Source organism: Conger conger, chromosome 10 (assembly GCF_963514075.1).
Source record: "Conger conger chromosome 10, fConCon1.1, whole genome shotgun sequence".
Lineage (NCBI taxonomy): Eukaryota > Metazoa > Chordata > Actinopteri > Anguilliformes > Congridae > Conger > Conger conger.
In genome coordinates this window covers 25,383,912-25,397,507 of record NC_083769.1, presented here as the reverse complement: position 1 = coordinate 25,397,507, position 13,596 = coordinate 25,383,912, and the positions used below count along the sequence as shown (strand labels likewise).

The 13,596-nt window shown below is 42.8% G+C and overlaps 1 protein-coding gene across 2 annotated transcripts in view; it reads left to right on the top strand.

Annotated features, from left to right (window-relative positions):
- scube3 (signal peptide, CUB domain, EGF-like 3) overlaps positions 1–13,024 on the top strand; it is a 99,079-nt gene extending 86,055 nt beyond the window's left edge. For both annotated transcript variants that reach the window (XM_061258431.1, XM_061258430.1), the window contains 10 exons: positions 1,633–1,749; positions 2,754–2,915; positions 4,141–4,344; positions 4,803–4,964; positions 5,524–5,691; positions 6,208–6,369; positions 6,790–6,987; positions 7,470–7,622; positions 7,987–8,066; positions 8,429–13,024. In XM_061258431.1, coding sequence (XP_061114415.1) covers positions 1,633–1,749; positions 2,754–2,915; positions 4,141–4,344; positions 4,803–4,964; positions 5,524–5,691; positions 6,208–6,369; positions 6,790–6,987; positions 7,470–7,622; positions 7,987–8,066; positions 8,429–8,581 — 1,559 coding nt within the window. In that variant the 3' untranslated portion in view covers positions 8,582–13,024. The remainder of the gene's footprint in view (positions 1–1,632; positions 1,750–2,753; positions 2,916–4,140; positions 4,345–4,802; positions 4,965–5,523; positions 5,692–6,207; positions 6,370–6,789; positions 6,988–7,469; positions 7,623–7,986; positions 8,067–8,428) is intronic.
- The last annotated feature ends 572 nt before the right edge of the window (positions 13,025–13,596 follow it).

Genomic DNA, 13,596 nt, shown 5'->3' with positions numbered 1-13,596 from the left:
GGACTCAGGAACAAGGGCAGGGGCAAGGAAACTAGAGGCTAGAACAGGGGGACGGCAACAAGGGCTCGGGAACAGAACAGGGCAAGACGAACTAGCAGACGAACTAGCAGCGTGCAACTGAAAACTGTAGAATCTCTGCCCACCTTCAAGCGCAAGCTGAAGACACACTTCTTCAAGCAGCACCTCTCCCCATCCCTCCCTACCTCCCTGTGAACCTTAATTGTTGTCTCTGGGACTTGCTTTGTGTATCGGTATTTTTAGTTGGCTAGGTAAGCAGTGTTTGGATAGTTAACTTTGGTCACTTTTGCTCTGTTGTTTGTTTGTTTCTCTGTTCAAAAAAAAAATTGGCCCTCGTCCTTATCTTTGTTGTACAGGTAGCAGTTGAATTTGTACTTCCCTCTAGGGTCTTTCAGCGAACTTATCCCTGGTTATGGGTATGCACTTTGTTGTACGTCGCTCTGGATAAGAGCGTCTGCTAAATGCCAATAATGTAATGTAATGAAAAGGACAGGTATAAATACACAGGGGAATGAGACAAACTAGGCGGGGCATGGGAGTGAGGGCGGTCTAACAAATAAACATCAGGTGAGACACATGAAAGGGTAATGGGACAATAACGAGGGGAAAACAAAAACGCGGACTGGAATCACAAAGACACATATGCAATACAAACGGCTCCGGACTAGGGAGTAGACAATTTGCAGAGAATCAGGAGATGCAGAGATACAGAGAGACAGGTGCGAATACTTCGCTGAAACTAAGCAAGTAATCAGTGATAGAATAGGGAGGTGGAGTTACAGAACAGAATTGAAACTGGAGATGCATTAGTAAGTTAAGTGATTTAAATTACAAATACCCAAAACTAGTGAATGTAAGTTTGTTAGTTTGACAAACATATTAGTGTGTTAGTATAATTAGTACTGTACAAATTCTATGTAGTTGGGATTAGTATATTAGTGCTATGTACATACATGAAATGGAGAGAAAGCAGGAAGTAAGGAATGTAAGATTGGAAGGAAGACTGAACCCCGGAACTACCGTAAACACCCGAATAGTGGGGCACGCAGACAAGGGAGTGACTGGGCTAGAAAACATTCAGACTCAGACATCACAGGGGAAGACGAGTGCAAAGACTAACGAATATACACAGAACACCAGACATGAAAATGAAAAATAATAAATTACAAGAATGATGATAATAAACAATGATAAACTAACACACAGAACACAGGAACATAACAATTTATACAGAGTTCAAATGGTCATTACACACACTCATTCATTACATTCATTGCTGATAATATGACCTGTGTTGTAATGGCCTTGCAGTGGATAGTGTGGGCAGTATTTGATCTCTTGTTCTGTGTGCTGTTCAAGGGTGGTGTGTCTTGCTTTATTGGAAATTCTGCAAATTCACATGCACTCTAGATGTCACTGCTAGGCATACTGGTGTCATTAGGGGTTGGATACGCAGGCCGGCTCTACACTTCCATGAAGATAAAATAGTTTGAATGAATCGAAGAAGTACACAGTTGAATATATGGGATATCCAGGTAGGATTGGATCAATTTAACTTGAATCTCTTTGACCAATGAGATGATTCAATGCATACAACTCTTGCTTTGTCTGTAGAGACTCTGGCCCCTCCAGTGAAGCAGACCACCTCCTTCAAGATCAAAGACGCAAAGTGCCACCTGCACCCCAAGCTGAAGGGGCGGGTGGACGAGGGGGGGCGCACGCTCGGGCCAGGTGAGACACACGCTTCTGCCGTTACAGAGGAGGAGGGGGACTGATGATGTAGGCAGTGATGCATCACCTGTACCCTGACATGTCGAACTGTTGTAGCCTATCCACTTAGAGTTATGATGCGTTGTGTGTTCAGAGATGCTCTTCTGCATACCACTGTTGTAATGTGTGGTTATTTGTCTTATTGTCACTTTCCTGTCAGCTTTGACCAGTCTCGCCATTCTCCTCTGATGTCTCTCATTAACAGGGCGTTTCTGTCTGCAGTAAAAAATATTTGCCCAATTCTTTGCAAACTCTAGAGACTACTGTGCATGAAAATCCCGGGAGATCAGCAGTTTCTGAGATACTCAAACCACCCTGTCTGCTACCAACAATCATTCCAGGGGTCAAAGTCACTTAAACATTTTTTCCCCATTCTGATGGTTGATGTGAACATTAACTGAAGCTCCTGACCTGTATCTACACGATTGTATGAATTGCACTGCTGCCACTCAATTGGCTGATTAGATAATCGCATGACTAAGTAGGTGTAATAAAGTAAAAATGTTCCTAATAAAGTGCTCGGTGAGCGTAGATGGGAGAGACTCCTGGGAAAACTATGTTTTGATAGGCCAGAAGGGGGCACTGTTCTCTATATGATACTTTTGTTCATTCCATACATTTATTGAAGATCCTGACTCACTGTGGGAGCTTCAGCATTTAAGATCCCATTCCATTTTTCTGTTATATGTAGGGGTGTTCACCCTGTTAAGTCAAAACTGATCACACAAATGTATCCACCTATTAATTTCTTAAATCTGATTGGCTATTGAATCTCCTGCATTCCCTGCGAACTTGAATTCCCCTGGTTGTCACTTCAAAAGAGAATCGAGTGTTCCTTCAACCTACAAATAAAGGTCAAATAAATCCAACATATGACTGTGTAGTTTAGCCTGCCATCTTTGTGAAACCTCCTGCTCATGCTCGTTGTTGCCCTGTGCGTGTGGCTGTGGTCACGCTGTCCCCAGGAGGCGCGCAGCCCTGCACTAACTGCCTGGTCACATTCGTCAACCTCAAGTGCGACTCGTCCAAGAAGACCAAAGGTCGGCGTGCCCGCAACCCCAGCAGTAAGGAGGTGACCCGCATCACCCTGGAGCTGGAGGCCGAGGTGAAGGCAGGTGACACCACAGGTGAGCTTGGCAGCTGGGTCTGACCCTGTGTGACCGCCCTCTAGATCACTTACACTATGGGGTGGGACCCAAAATGGGTCACAGAGAGTATGAGTCTGGCTATGGTAGTACATTCCCCATGTGTTCGGTTCTCTGAGGTTCTGCTGTAAATGTATTTGGTGTGTCCCTGAAAGGTGTTGCATTTCTAATTTGGGGCCCGATATTTAAAGTAATCCTAATTTGGGTCCTGATATTAAAAAGTTTAAGAAGCACTGCTCTAGATGATATGCCTCATGTTCTCATATTAAATGTGAGCCTGCATTTATGTGAGCTAAAGGGGGTTTGCCTTGTGCCAGAACACTCAGTCACACATTACTGAAGCTGAATGCTGGGTGTTTATGCTGATCTGGCTGCCAGACTGGAGTGCTGGTAAATACATGTGGTGGCTCTTCATCTGAGAGCACAGCTAACATAACAACAAAGACCCCCGTTTTTTATTGTCGTCAGGGACATCTTGTAGCTACTCGATTTCAGCGTCCTTACAAGCTGTTTTTGATATCACTGCGAAACACACAGAGAAGAAAACATGATTCCCAGATTGTACCCTTGAACAGGGGACTCTGAAGTGCTTCAGTGAAAATGCAGCTGTATAAATGGCTACTTGGTAAAAATGTGTAGGTTGCTCTGAAAAAGAGCATCTGCTAAATGTCAGTAACATAATGTAATTTGCTTCATATAATACAGCAGTTGCAATGGGTGCAGTGATAAAATGGGGAATTAATGTTGTAACAGCACTCACACCTGTGCCTGCCACCAAGTGGGAACACACACGCACACCCCCCTCCCAGCCCCCCCCCCCCCCCCCCCCCACACACACACACACACACACACATGAAAGTTACGTTTCTGCTGAGGCACTAGAGAGATAACCCCAGGGTGAGAGGGAATCCACATTTAGCTGCTTATCCTTCACATTCACTTTCAGAAAAGCTTCAAATTGTGAGTCACTGAAGGTGGCGTTTGGCCATCATCCCCTTCACATTTGGATCCACCCACACACATTAAATGTAGTACAAGTAATAAGAAATAAGCTCGACTCATCTAGCTATCATCTAGTTAATGCTGCGTGTACTAATACTGCTAATACTGTTTTCTGGGAATGTTGTGAACGTATGGTACCTGGCCAGTTTCATACACACATACCATCTATCCCTGCCCCACCACCCCGCCCCACCCCAACCCACAGGAAGCTGCAACCTGAGCTGTCTGCGGCAGCGAATGGAGAAGCAGGTCAAGTCCTACATCAAGGCCCTGAAGAAGTCCATCAACCAGGAGCGTTTCCTCATCCGCGTGGCCGGCCTGGAGTACGAAGTGGCTCAGAAGCTGCCGCAGGTGGGAGAGAGGCAGGAGAACTGTGGACCAGGACGGGAGAAGGACAGCGGCCGCTGTGGTAAGAGAGCTGGAGGTGTAAGAGCTGTAGGTATAACAGCTGTAGGTGTAAGAGCTGTAGGTGTAGGAGCTGTAGGTTTAAGAGCTGTAGGTGTAAGAGCTGTAGGTATAACAGCTGTAGGTTTAAGAGCTGGAGGTGTAAGAGCTGTAGGTTTAAGAGCTGTAGGTATAACAGCTGTAGGTTTAAGAGCTGTAGGTATAACAGCTGTAGGTTTAAGAGCTGTAGGTGTAGGAGCTGTAGGTTTAAGAGCTGCAGGTGTAGGAGCTGTAGGTTTAAGAGCTGTAGGTAGAAATCAGTTTCCTGTTTCTCTTATATGTGAAACCTGTGTCCAGGTTAGACTGTATCCGGCAGTGTGTATGATGTGTGTGTGTGTGTGTGTGTGTGTGTGTGCATGCCATGGTTGTACTGTAGGCTTCATATACTGCTGTTTTACTGGATTCCTATGGCTAATCTCTCAGTCAGATGTTTGCCCGGGTCCTACTACCATGGTGAGCAGGATCGCTGCATCCAGTGCCCTCCAGGTACCTTCCAGGAGAGGGAGGGACAGTTAGCCTGCGACCTGTGCCCTGGCAGCGACGGGCACGGCCCTGTCGGTGCCCGCAACATCACTTCCTGTGCAGGTAGGCACATTTTTCTTCAAATCTGCACTTATTTCATTCCTTCAGAGATGCAGACGTTACTCATTTCAGTTGTGACCTTGAATTTTGTTCATTGATATTTAGCACAATTACGGAAAAAGCATCACAGGACATTGTGATCTGTTGTATTGTTCTGTTTGATGGCTCCCTTGGTGAAATTGTGATATTTTATCCATTTAATTTCAACGGGAAACAGCAAACAGTGCTCTATCCCACAGCAGTGCTTATGCTACTAACTACACACTGTTATTACATGCCATTTTACATTGCTGTTATTTAGCCAATGCTTTTATCCAAAGCAATTTACAGTTGATTCGACTAGGCAGGGCCAATCCCCCTGGATCAATGTGGGGTTAAGGGCCCAGCGGCTGCACTGATCTTGTTGTGGCTACAATGGGGCTTGGAACCACCACCTGTCCAGGTCTCAGTCAAGCATTATAGCTGTAGGCTGCCCCAGTCACTGTACATGAACATTGTAGTGACTAAGTGGAGGAGTGTGCTTTGTTTTCCAAACTAGAACAGTTTGCTTCTCCGAATACAGGCCAGTGCCCGACTGGGTACTACTCCAGCGACGGGTTTAAGCCCTGCCAGCCGTGCCCGCAGGGCTCCTACCAGCCTGACCCAGGCCGCACTCTCTGCTTCCCCTGTGGAGGGGGGCTGAGTACCAAACGGGAAGGGGCCAGCTCCTTCCACGACTGCGAGGCCAAAGGTGAGTGACCCGCCGCACCACAGAGCGGTTCAACTGCGCATTATGACTGGCTGTATGGCGTTCCTGTACAGTGGGTTATCATTATGCTCTTCAAATTGATATACTGTTGGAAGCTTCTGGAGGTCAGGGGAAGTTAGATTGACTGCTGTGAACTGCAAAAACAACAGCAGTCTTAAACCTTTTAGTGTTGACTTGCTAAATTAAAAAATGTTTAATGTTCGCCATTTATTTGGGAAATGCAGCAGAAATATGCTTGAAAATAATTAAACATTGCTGTCCATAGCTAAGGACATAACTGGGCACTATCACTTAGCAAGAGAAAAGTTTCCACTGCACGTCTTATGCATTTCCTTCTCGCGTGTACAGAAATGAACTCTATAGAATCATACTATATCCAGTGACTTTAAATGTGGTGGGGTAATAGTTTAATGGAAATGTTGTGAGAATGCTGTGGCAGCTGGTGTTACACACTTACTCTAGTGTGTGTGTGTGTGTGTGTGTGTGTTCTGCTTGCAGTCCAGTGTTCTCCTGGGCATTACTACAACACCACGGTTCATCGGTGCATTCGCTGCCCTCTCGGCACATACCAGACTGAGTTCCGGCAGAACTACTGTATCTCCTGCCCTGGCAACACCACCACCGACTTTGATGGAGCCACCTCTGTTTCCCAGTGCAAGAGTGAGTGCCTCACACATATGGTGTTCAGACTTGACTGTGCCCAGTTTATTGGCTCATATCACAACTGGTTAGTATGTACTTATATAGCATATGGCTGGGGTGAGGATGGCATTATGACCCCTAGGCCTCCATATAGAGAAATAGAGAAGGGCATGGGCTGTAGTGGTATTGCTGTGGTATGGAGAGTAGTAGACAGTGTTTCAACTTCTCGAGACTCAATAAAGATGTGGTAATGTAAAAACTTCCATTCATCATGCTTTTGCAGTTTACCGGACCATGTTTGAGAGTACCTGTTTTCTTCATGTTAACTGGTGCCACACCTATGTACAATCATATCATGTATACCCCTACTCAGAAGCCTTTTTCTGATTTAGTATTTAATTTTCTGTTTGTATGTGTGTGTGTGTGTGTATCCTGCAGACAGGGAGTGTGGGGGAGAGATGGGCGAGTTTACTGGCTATATTGAGTCACCCAACTATCCAGGAAACTACCCCGCTAATGTGGAATGCACCTGGAACATCAACCCCCCACCTAAACGCAAGATTCTCATCGTGGTGCCAGAGATATTCCTGCCCTCAGAGGATGAGTGTGGAGACGTACTGGTTATGAGGAAGAACTGTGAGTCATCATCACACCTATGCCCACTCTGAATGTGAATATTAATACACACCACATGCATGTGTTAATTTCTCTCATTGACCCAGCCTTTCCTAATTGGTCTGTTTCCTGTTTTCCCATTTCCTGTGACATATCTTCGTGACAAGTACTATACAAATTGCATATAAATAAGTTAAATTGAATTGGCTTGACTTAACCATCCCAAACCTTCTCCCTGTACCCCATGCTCATTAGATTGTGTCCATGTGTACAGTTCAAAGAGCAAATGAACATGCACTGTAGAAATGTAGGCGTTTAAGGGTAGAAAAAGACTGTTGAATCCTCTGTTTGATAATTTGTGTGGAATAAAATAAATGACTGTTGTACAAGTGGGAATATGCACGTAGGAGTGTTACCTGAGGGGCTCACGCTCTAACAGACGTATCCCGGTTGGAATGCACTCCTTCCCTGATTGACGGCAGGTCCTGTATCGCCCCCTACAGGGTCGGCCAGCTCCATCACCACGTATGAGACGTGCCAGACGTACGAGCGGCCCATCGCCTTCACCGCCCGCTCCCGCCGCCTCTGGATCAACTTCAAATCCAATGAGGCCAACAGTGCCCGTGGCTTCCAGATCCCATACGTCACCTATGACGGTACATACTACTCGGTTCCTCCCCTTTCAAAAATGGAATATACTTCAGTATATGGAGATAAAATACATTAATGAGAATTAGATATTTTTCATCCCGTGAAACTAGTCCACCTAGCAATTTATACACAATATTTTTGTATTAAGTTGTCATGATTGATTGGAAATCAATGTTTTTTCATTTCACAAGAATGAAGATCTTGCACTGTGTCTGGGTTATGTTAATTTATTGTTGTGTCTAACAAAATTGGGACCCTTCATTTGAGGTTTGAGGCTTCTGAGGTTTCACTTAGATCGAAGGCAATAGAGACCTTGTCAATAGAGATGTTTGGGAAATGTCTGGGTTGTGACATATGTTTATGCTTTAGAGGACTATGAACAGCTGGTGGAGAACATTGTGAGGGATGGAAGACTCTATGCCTCTGAAAACCACCAAGAAATCCTCAAGGTGAGAATTCAAGGAACCAAAACTGAAAGACCAACCATCTAAAATAATACCATCTTGGTCCCAATGTTTACATAATTAATGGCATCCAAACACAACATACCAAATAACCAAATCTACATGCAAAGCATCCAAGGGGGTTAAACTCAATAAGTAGTAGAGTGACAACAGCATCTGCACCTTAACATCAACCAGACACTACTTGTCTTTCTGTTTCATGGTGTTGTGTTAGCGAGTGTATGTATTGTTTTCCTGTGTGAAGAACAGCAAGGGAGACCCTCGAACCTTTGAGATGGCCATGTTGAACACACATAGAATTCTGAAGTCTGTTCTCAAGAATCTGCTGGTTCTCCTTTTCCTTTCAGGATAAAAAGTTGATAAAGACCCTGTTCGATGTGCTGGCCCACCCACTCAACTACTTCAAATACACCACCAGGGAGTCCAACGAGATGCTGCCCCGCTCCTTCATACGCCTCATCAGCAGCAAAGTCTCAGAATTCCTGCGGCCATACAAGTAGTCCCCAGACCCCGCCCTCCCCAACACCAACAGGCCCCGCCCCGTACCTGCAGGGCTCCTAGCAACAAGACAACACGGAACTTTTACTTTTTCCAGCGGCTTTGAAAACATACTTCACTATGCAGACTTTCATGTTTGGCTTTGTTTTTTTTCTTGTTTGTTTCTCCTGCTCCTCCCTCCCTCCATGCTGCCACTCCCGGCAGAGCACCTCCCATCAAAATCACGTCACACTTAGACTTAGTAAGACTTTTGTGTCCTGTATGAATATTTGTGTTTATGTGGTTGTTTTGTTTTTGTTTGTGTTATCTTTCCTACCTGAGAAGAACCCCCCTGACCCCCACCTAGCATTTGGCTGCTATTTGCAGTTGGGTCAACTGTCACACTCCTAAAATAATAATCTCTTATTACAGTAATAAGGGAGTATTAAACATTTCAAAAGAAATGTCGTGCTTAGCCATGGTGAGGGAGAAGCAAAATGCTTTTCTTTTCATCAGAGTATTTCATTAGGAGTACTTTGACAAGCAAGCAGTGATGAATTATGAATTATGAATATTAAAAGATGAATGTACTGGCCATTTGGTATGCCCTGTTAATGGGATCTACACCTGGCATGTACTGTACAGTGCAATCTCTAAGGATTTGGACAGTGGTACAATTTCTGTTTTTTTGGCTCTCTACTCCAGCACATTGGATTTGAAATGAAATGAGGTGCAGACTGTCACAGCCATGGAGTGTATACTTTTCATGCATATTCCCTCCATTTTAGGGGAACAAAAGTAATTGGACAGTTGGCCTCTCAGCTGTTTCTGATTAGTCAGTGTATTCAATCGCTTCCATAGTGCACGTATGAGAAAGCTTTCAGTATCTAGTCTTGATTCTAGGCTTTTGATTGCCTTTGAAGTCTGTTTTTGCCATTTGTCAAGACCAGTGTCCTCATGAGCCAATGACAGTGAAGGAAGCAATTATGAGGGTGAGAAATGGGAAAAAAAATTGAGACATACGCCAAACAATATGCTTACCAGAAGAAATTGTTAAGAACAACATTGAAGTGTAAAGGTATGCAAATATGTGAATGTCTGCAAACTACATTGAATGGCGTTATTATGGTATGTATTAAACATCAGTAAAATTTGAGAAACCAAATGCATTGCAGTATCAAATTATATCAGTCCAAACATTTCCATCTGTCCCTTTGTGGGGATTAAATGGGTGGTTACTGTATTACCAGGATGGCTGTTCAAGTGGAAAAACGTTTTGGTGTTTTTGCTACCCAACGGTGTTCTTTCCTCCCAACGGTGTGCAACGTTTTGCAACGGGCGTCAAGTTATATTTTCTGCCATTTGGTGGGTGTTTAAATAAATGCTTTTCTACGATTTGTCGGGGCTGAATGTGACCCAGACTCTATTGGGTCGGGTCTTTGATGACATCAAGTATTCCCTGACCAATAAATGTTCCAGTCTCATTGTATATCTCCTCCCATAGTTTCATGGGATTTGTATATAGAGATTTTTTATAGATAGATTTGTAGCATGAGCTATGTGGCATAATGGTGGTGTAGTGGATCGCCACACAACAACAATGTCAAGGGTTCGAATCCCAACTGGGTGGCTTTTCTGTGTGGAGTGCCCTTTCTGTTTTCAGCTCTTAATCCCTCTGCCAACCTTATCCATCCCCCAGTCTCCCACCAATACAATTTACTTGTGGGTGGTAGATTTTGGGAGGAGTTGAGGAGAGAGGAGGTGGGGTGGTGAGGCAGTCCGGATCACACCCAGACAATCCTGACATTTTCAATACAGAATTTATCACTGACTTGAAAGCAACTTTACAGTCACTTTAAGAGGAAAGAGAGCACTGGTGATCTTAGTAATTACAAAGGACATGGTAGAGCAAATAAGAACTATACAGTAGATGGACCAAGAATTTATGCCGTAATGAAGCAAACCCCCCCAAACTCCTGTCCAACTGATCGGAAACACTCCCCAAGGGGCAGTTGTGGATGTGTCAGTAACTACTGTCCACAGAAGACCACAAACAGAGACTACACTGCAAGATGCAAACCACAAGATGTTAGCCGCAAAAACAGGATGGCCAGGTTACAGCTTGCTAAGAACCTAAAAGAGCCCGCAGAGTTCTGGAAAAAGGTCTTGTGGACAGAGAAGACCAAGATTGACTTGCGTCAGAGTGAAGGCAAGAGCAAATTGTGGAGGCTAAAAGGAACTGCTCAAGAACCAAAGCACTTATTCTCATCTGTGAAACATGGGCTGTAGTTTACCCTGATCACCCTGTATAGATGCAAATACCCTAAAATTAAAAGTGACAGTATGCCCTTTAATCTCACATTCATTGTTCCATTTCAAATCAAATGTGCTGGAGCCAAATGAACAGAAATTGTACCACTGCCCAAATGTATTACTGACTGCTCTGTATGAACAGGCCTCCCTACAAGAGTGTATTGTAATGGAAATACAGCTGCCAGTTCCAGCCCAGCTCCAGCTCTTACCAAGTCCCAAGTCATTTATCCTTTAATAATTGTATGATATTCTATGACCTCTACCATTCTCTTCTAAAGTAGGGTCTTTTCTTTCTTTCCACAATTCATACATTTCATAGCATTCAAAGCCAAATGTTATGAGCTCTTAGAGCAATTTTCTTATTAAGATATTGCTGTAAAACAGTTATTTTTTGTATCTGTTCTATTTGTTTGGATTGTATTATTGTCTGTTGCTTACTTTTAGAACTATTACTTTATATTCCAATTAACTAACTTATCAAAGCGAAGACATAGGATTGTTTTTTTTTTGTTTGTTTTTTTCGAACATAAAATGATAAAATCTTTGGGAAAAGGAACAGAGCTGTAAGTGTGGGGGCAGCGTTGTCATGGTGCTCCACACTGTGAACTGTCTTTGCTGCTCACTCCGAAAGGTCACTTTAAAACGTCAGTCCCATCTTTTGACCTTGTGTTTCAGCCTCCTTCCCTCAGAAAACACATCATTGCTGTAAAAGGTTGCATTTAAAGCGGCGATTAAAGGATAGACCGGATTCTGGCACACGTAGGCAGGTCAGTTATGGATGACAGTCGAGCTATGATCCCAAGACCGCACTAATGTGCTTATTTTGCATGCTGTGGAAGGACATGCTTTCTATGGTAAAGCAGTTTTATTGTTTTCATTAAATATTGTAACTGACAAACAGGCTTAGACGAGGGTTGCGCCAGAGGGTTGACTTCCCCAGAGCACAACCCTAAATTATGTACTGCCCCCGCCCCACCCATCCTACTACTCACTAATTCCAAAGAAGACATAACTTCTCCCCTTCCCTCTATCTCAAAACTATTCTGTCCCATTAAAACCAGCTCTTCCAAAGACTGCCCCCAATGGCAGGACAAATTATTATCTTGTGCACTAGATCAAGACCTGTCACCCTACCTTTGTTGTATGTGCAATGAATTTAGTCCCCATATATCCTTTCCTGTGCGTAAAAAACCAAGAACAATATTTAAAACTGCCAAAACTGTATAATGGAATGTCTTAATTTTATGTTTAAAAAGAATTTATTCTTAGGAGTAATTATAAAATATAGTGACTAGATTTTGGTTTTGCCTTTTAAAAAAGAAAAAAAAATATTGCATCCCTTACACTGAAATTTACACAAAAGATTGAATAATCAACAATATAAGTGTACATAAATGTATTTCGGAATCGACACCAGTTATATTTTGAGAACGACTAATTGTTTTTGAGATGCCATTTGAACAGAAAATGTATTTCTGTACTTCAGTATTTGCTTTCATATTTTCAGGAGTCAATACGTACTTTAATCCAGATCATGGTTTTCATTGTGAATAAAGAAGATATAACTCTGGGTGGTGCACCCTTCATCATTCACCAAACAGTGATCTGTGTAATCATTGCTGGTTCAAAGACAAAAAAGGCAAGGATGTTGGACTCCCGGACTGACTTCAGTAGAGGCACAGCTAGTTGTCCTTGTCATGCTCACCCATTAGTAAAGCTGAAGCTTTAGTAGAAATGCCATTGATGTATTCTTTTGAATGTTCAGAAGGGCAACCTTCAAATTTTATTATGTTGCCTCCGGTATTTATATCTGCTTTGTTTTTGGTTATTTCTTTATAGATATCATAATTCCACCCATCCCTCTTCCCACCTCTTTCACCACCACTCCCTGCTCCTGTCTCCTATTCGTCCCCTTTCCCTGCAGACTCACAGATCCCCCTCATCCTTTTCTGAAACTGAACACATGGATATGTTTTTTTTTTTTGTTGGTTTGGTTGTTTGTTTCTTTTTTTGCTTTTTAAAATAAGAGTTTGCTATGATTTATCATAGAGTCTATAATGGTATTTGCACTTGAAAGTTGTTATTGCTCATGTAAAAAGTGTCTGGATTTTGTATTTTGTCTTTTTTTAAATGAATGGAATTGGTGTTCTTAACCTTGTGGAAGCATTCTTTTTTCATTCAATCCCCTCTGAATATCAAACCATGATTTAAACAAAAGACATTGGCTTCAAAAATCTTTTTAAAAAGTGTATTTATTTATTGTCATTTTAATATCAAACTTTCATGACACATAGCAACCATACTTAGTCGACTTTTTAACGTAGTACTGTCATTTTCAGTGGAAAAAATGCAATTATTCCCAGATTTAAGTGTGCAGTGGATCTGCATTGGAAAGTAAGCTATAGTTACTTTGTGAAGATTGATCTATGTGCACATAATTTTGGTGCTTCAATCTACACTCAATAATCCATAATGACAAATTGAAAACATATTTTAGCAAATTCATGAAATATCTAAAACTGAAATCTCTCATTTACATAAGTATTCAGACCCTTTGCTGTGGCACTATAAATTGTGGTCAGGTGCATGCGGTTTAATAATCCTTGAGAAGTGTCTAGAACTTCATTGGAATCCACCTGTGGCAAATTTTTGTCCAAGGAACACTGTGTAAAATTGTGGCGAGGCATAGGTCAGGGCAAGTGTATGAAACCATTTCTAAAGTTTT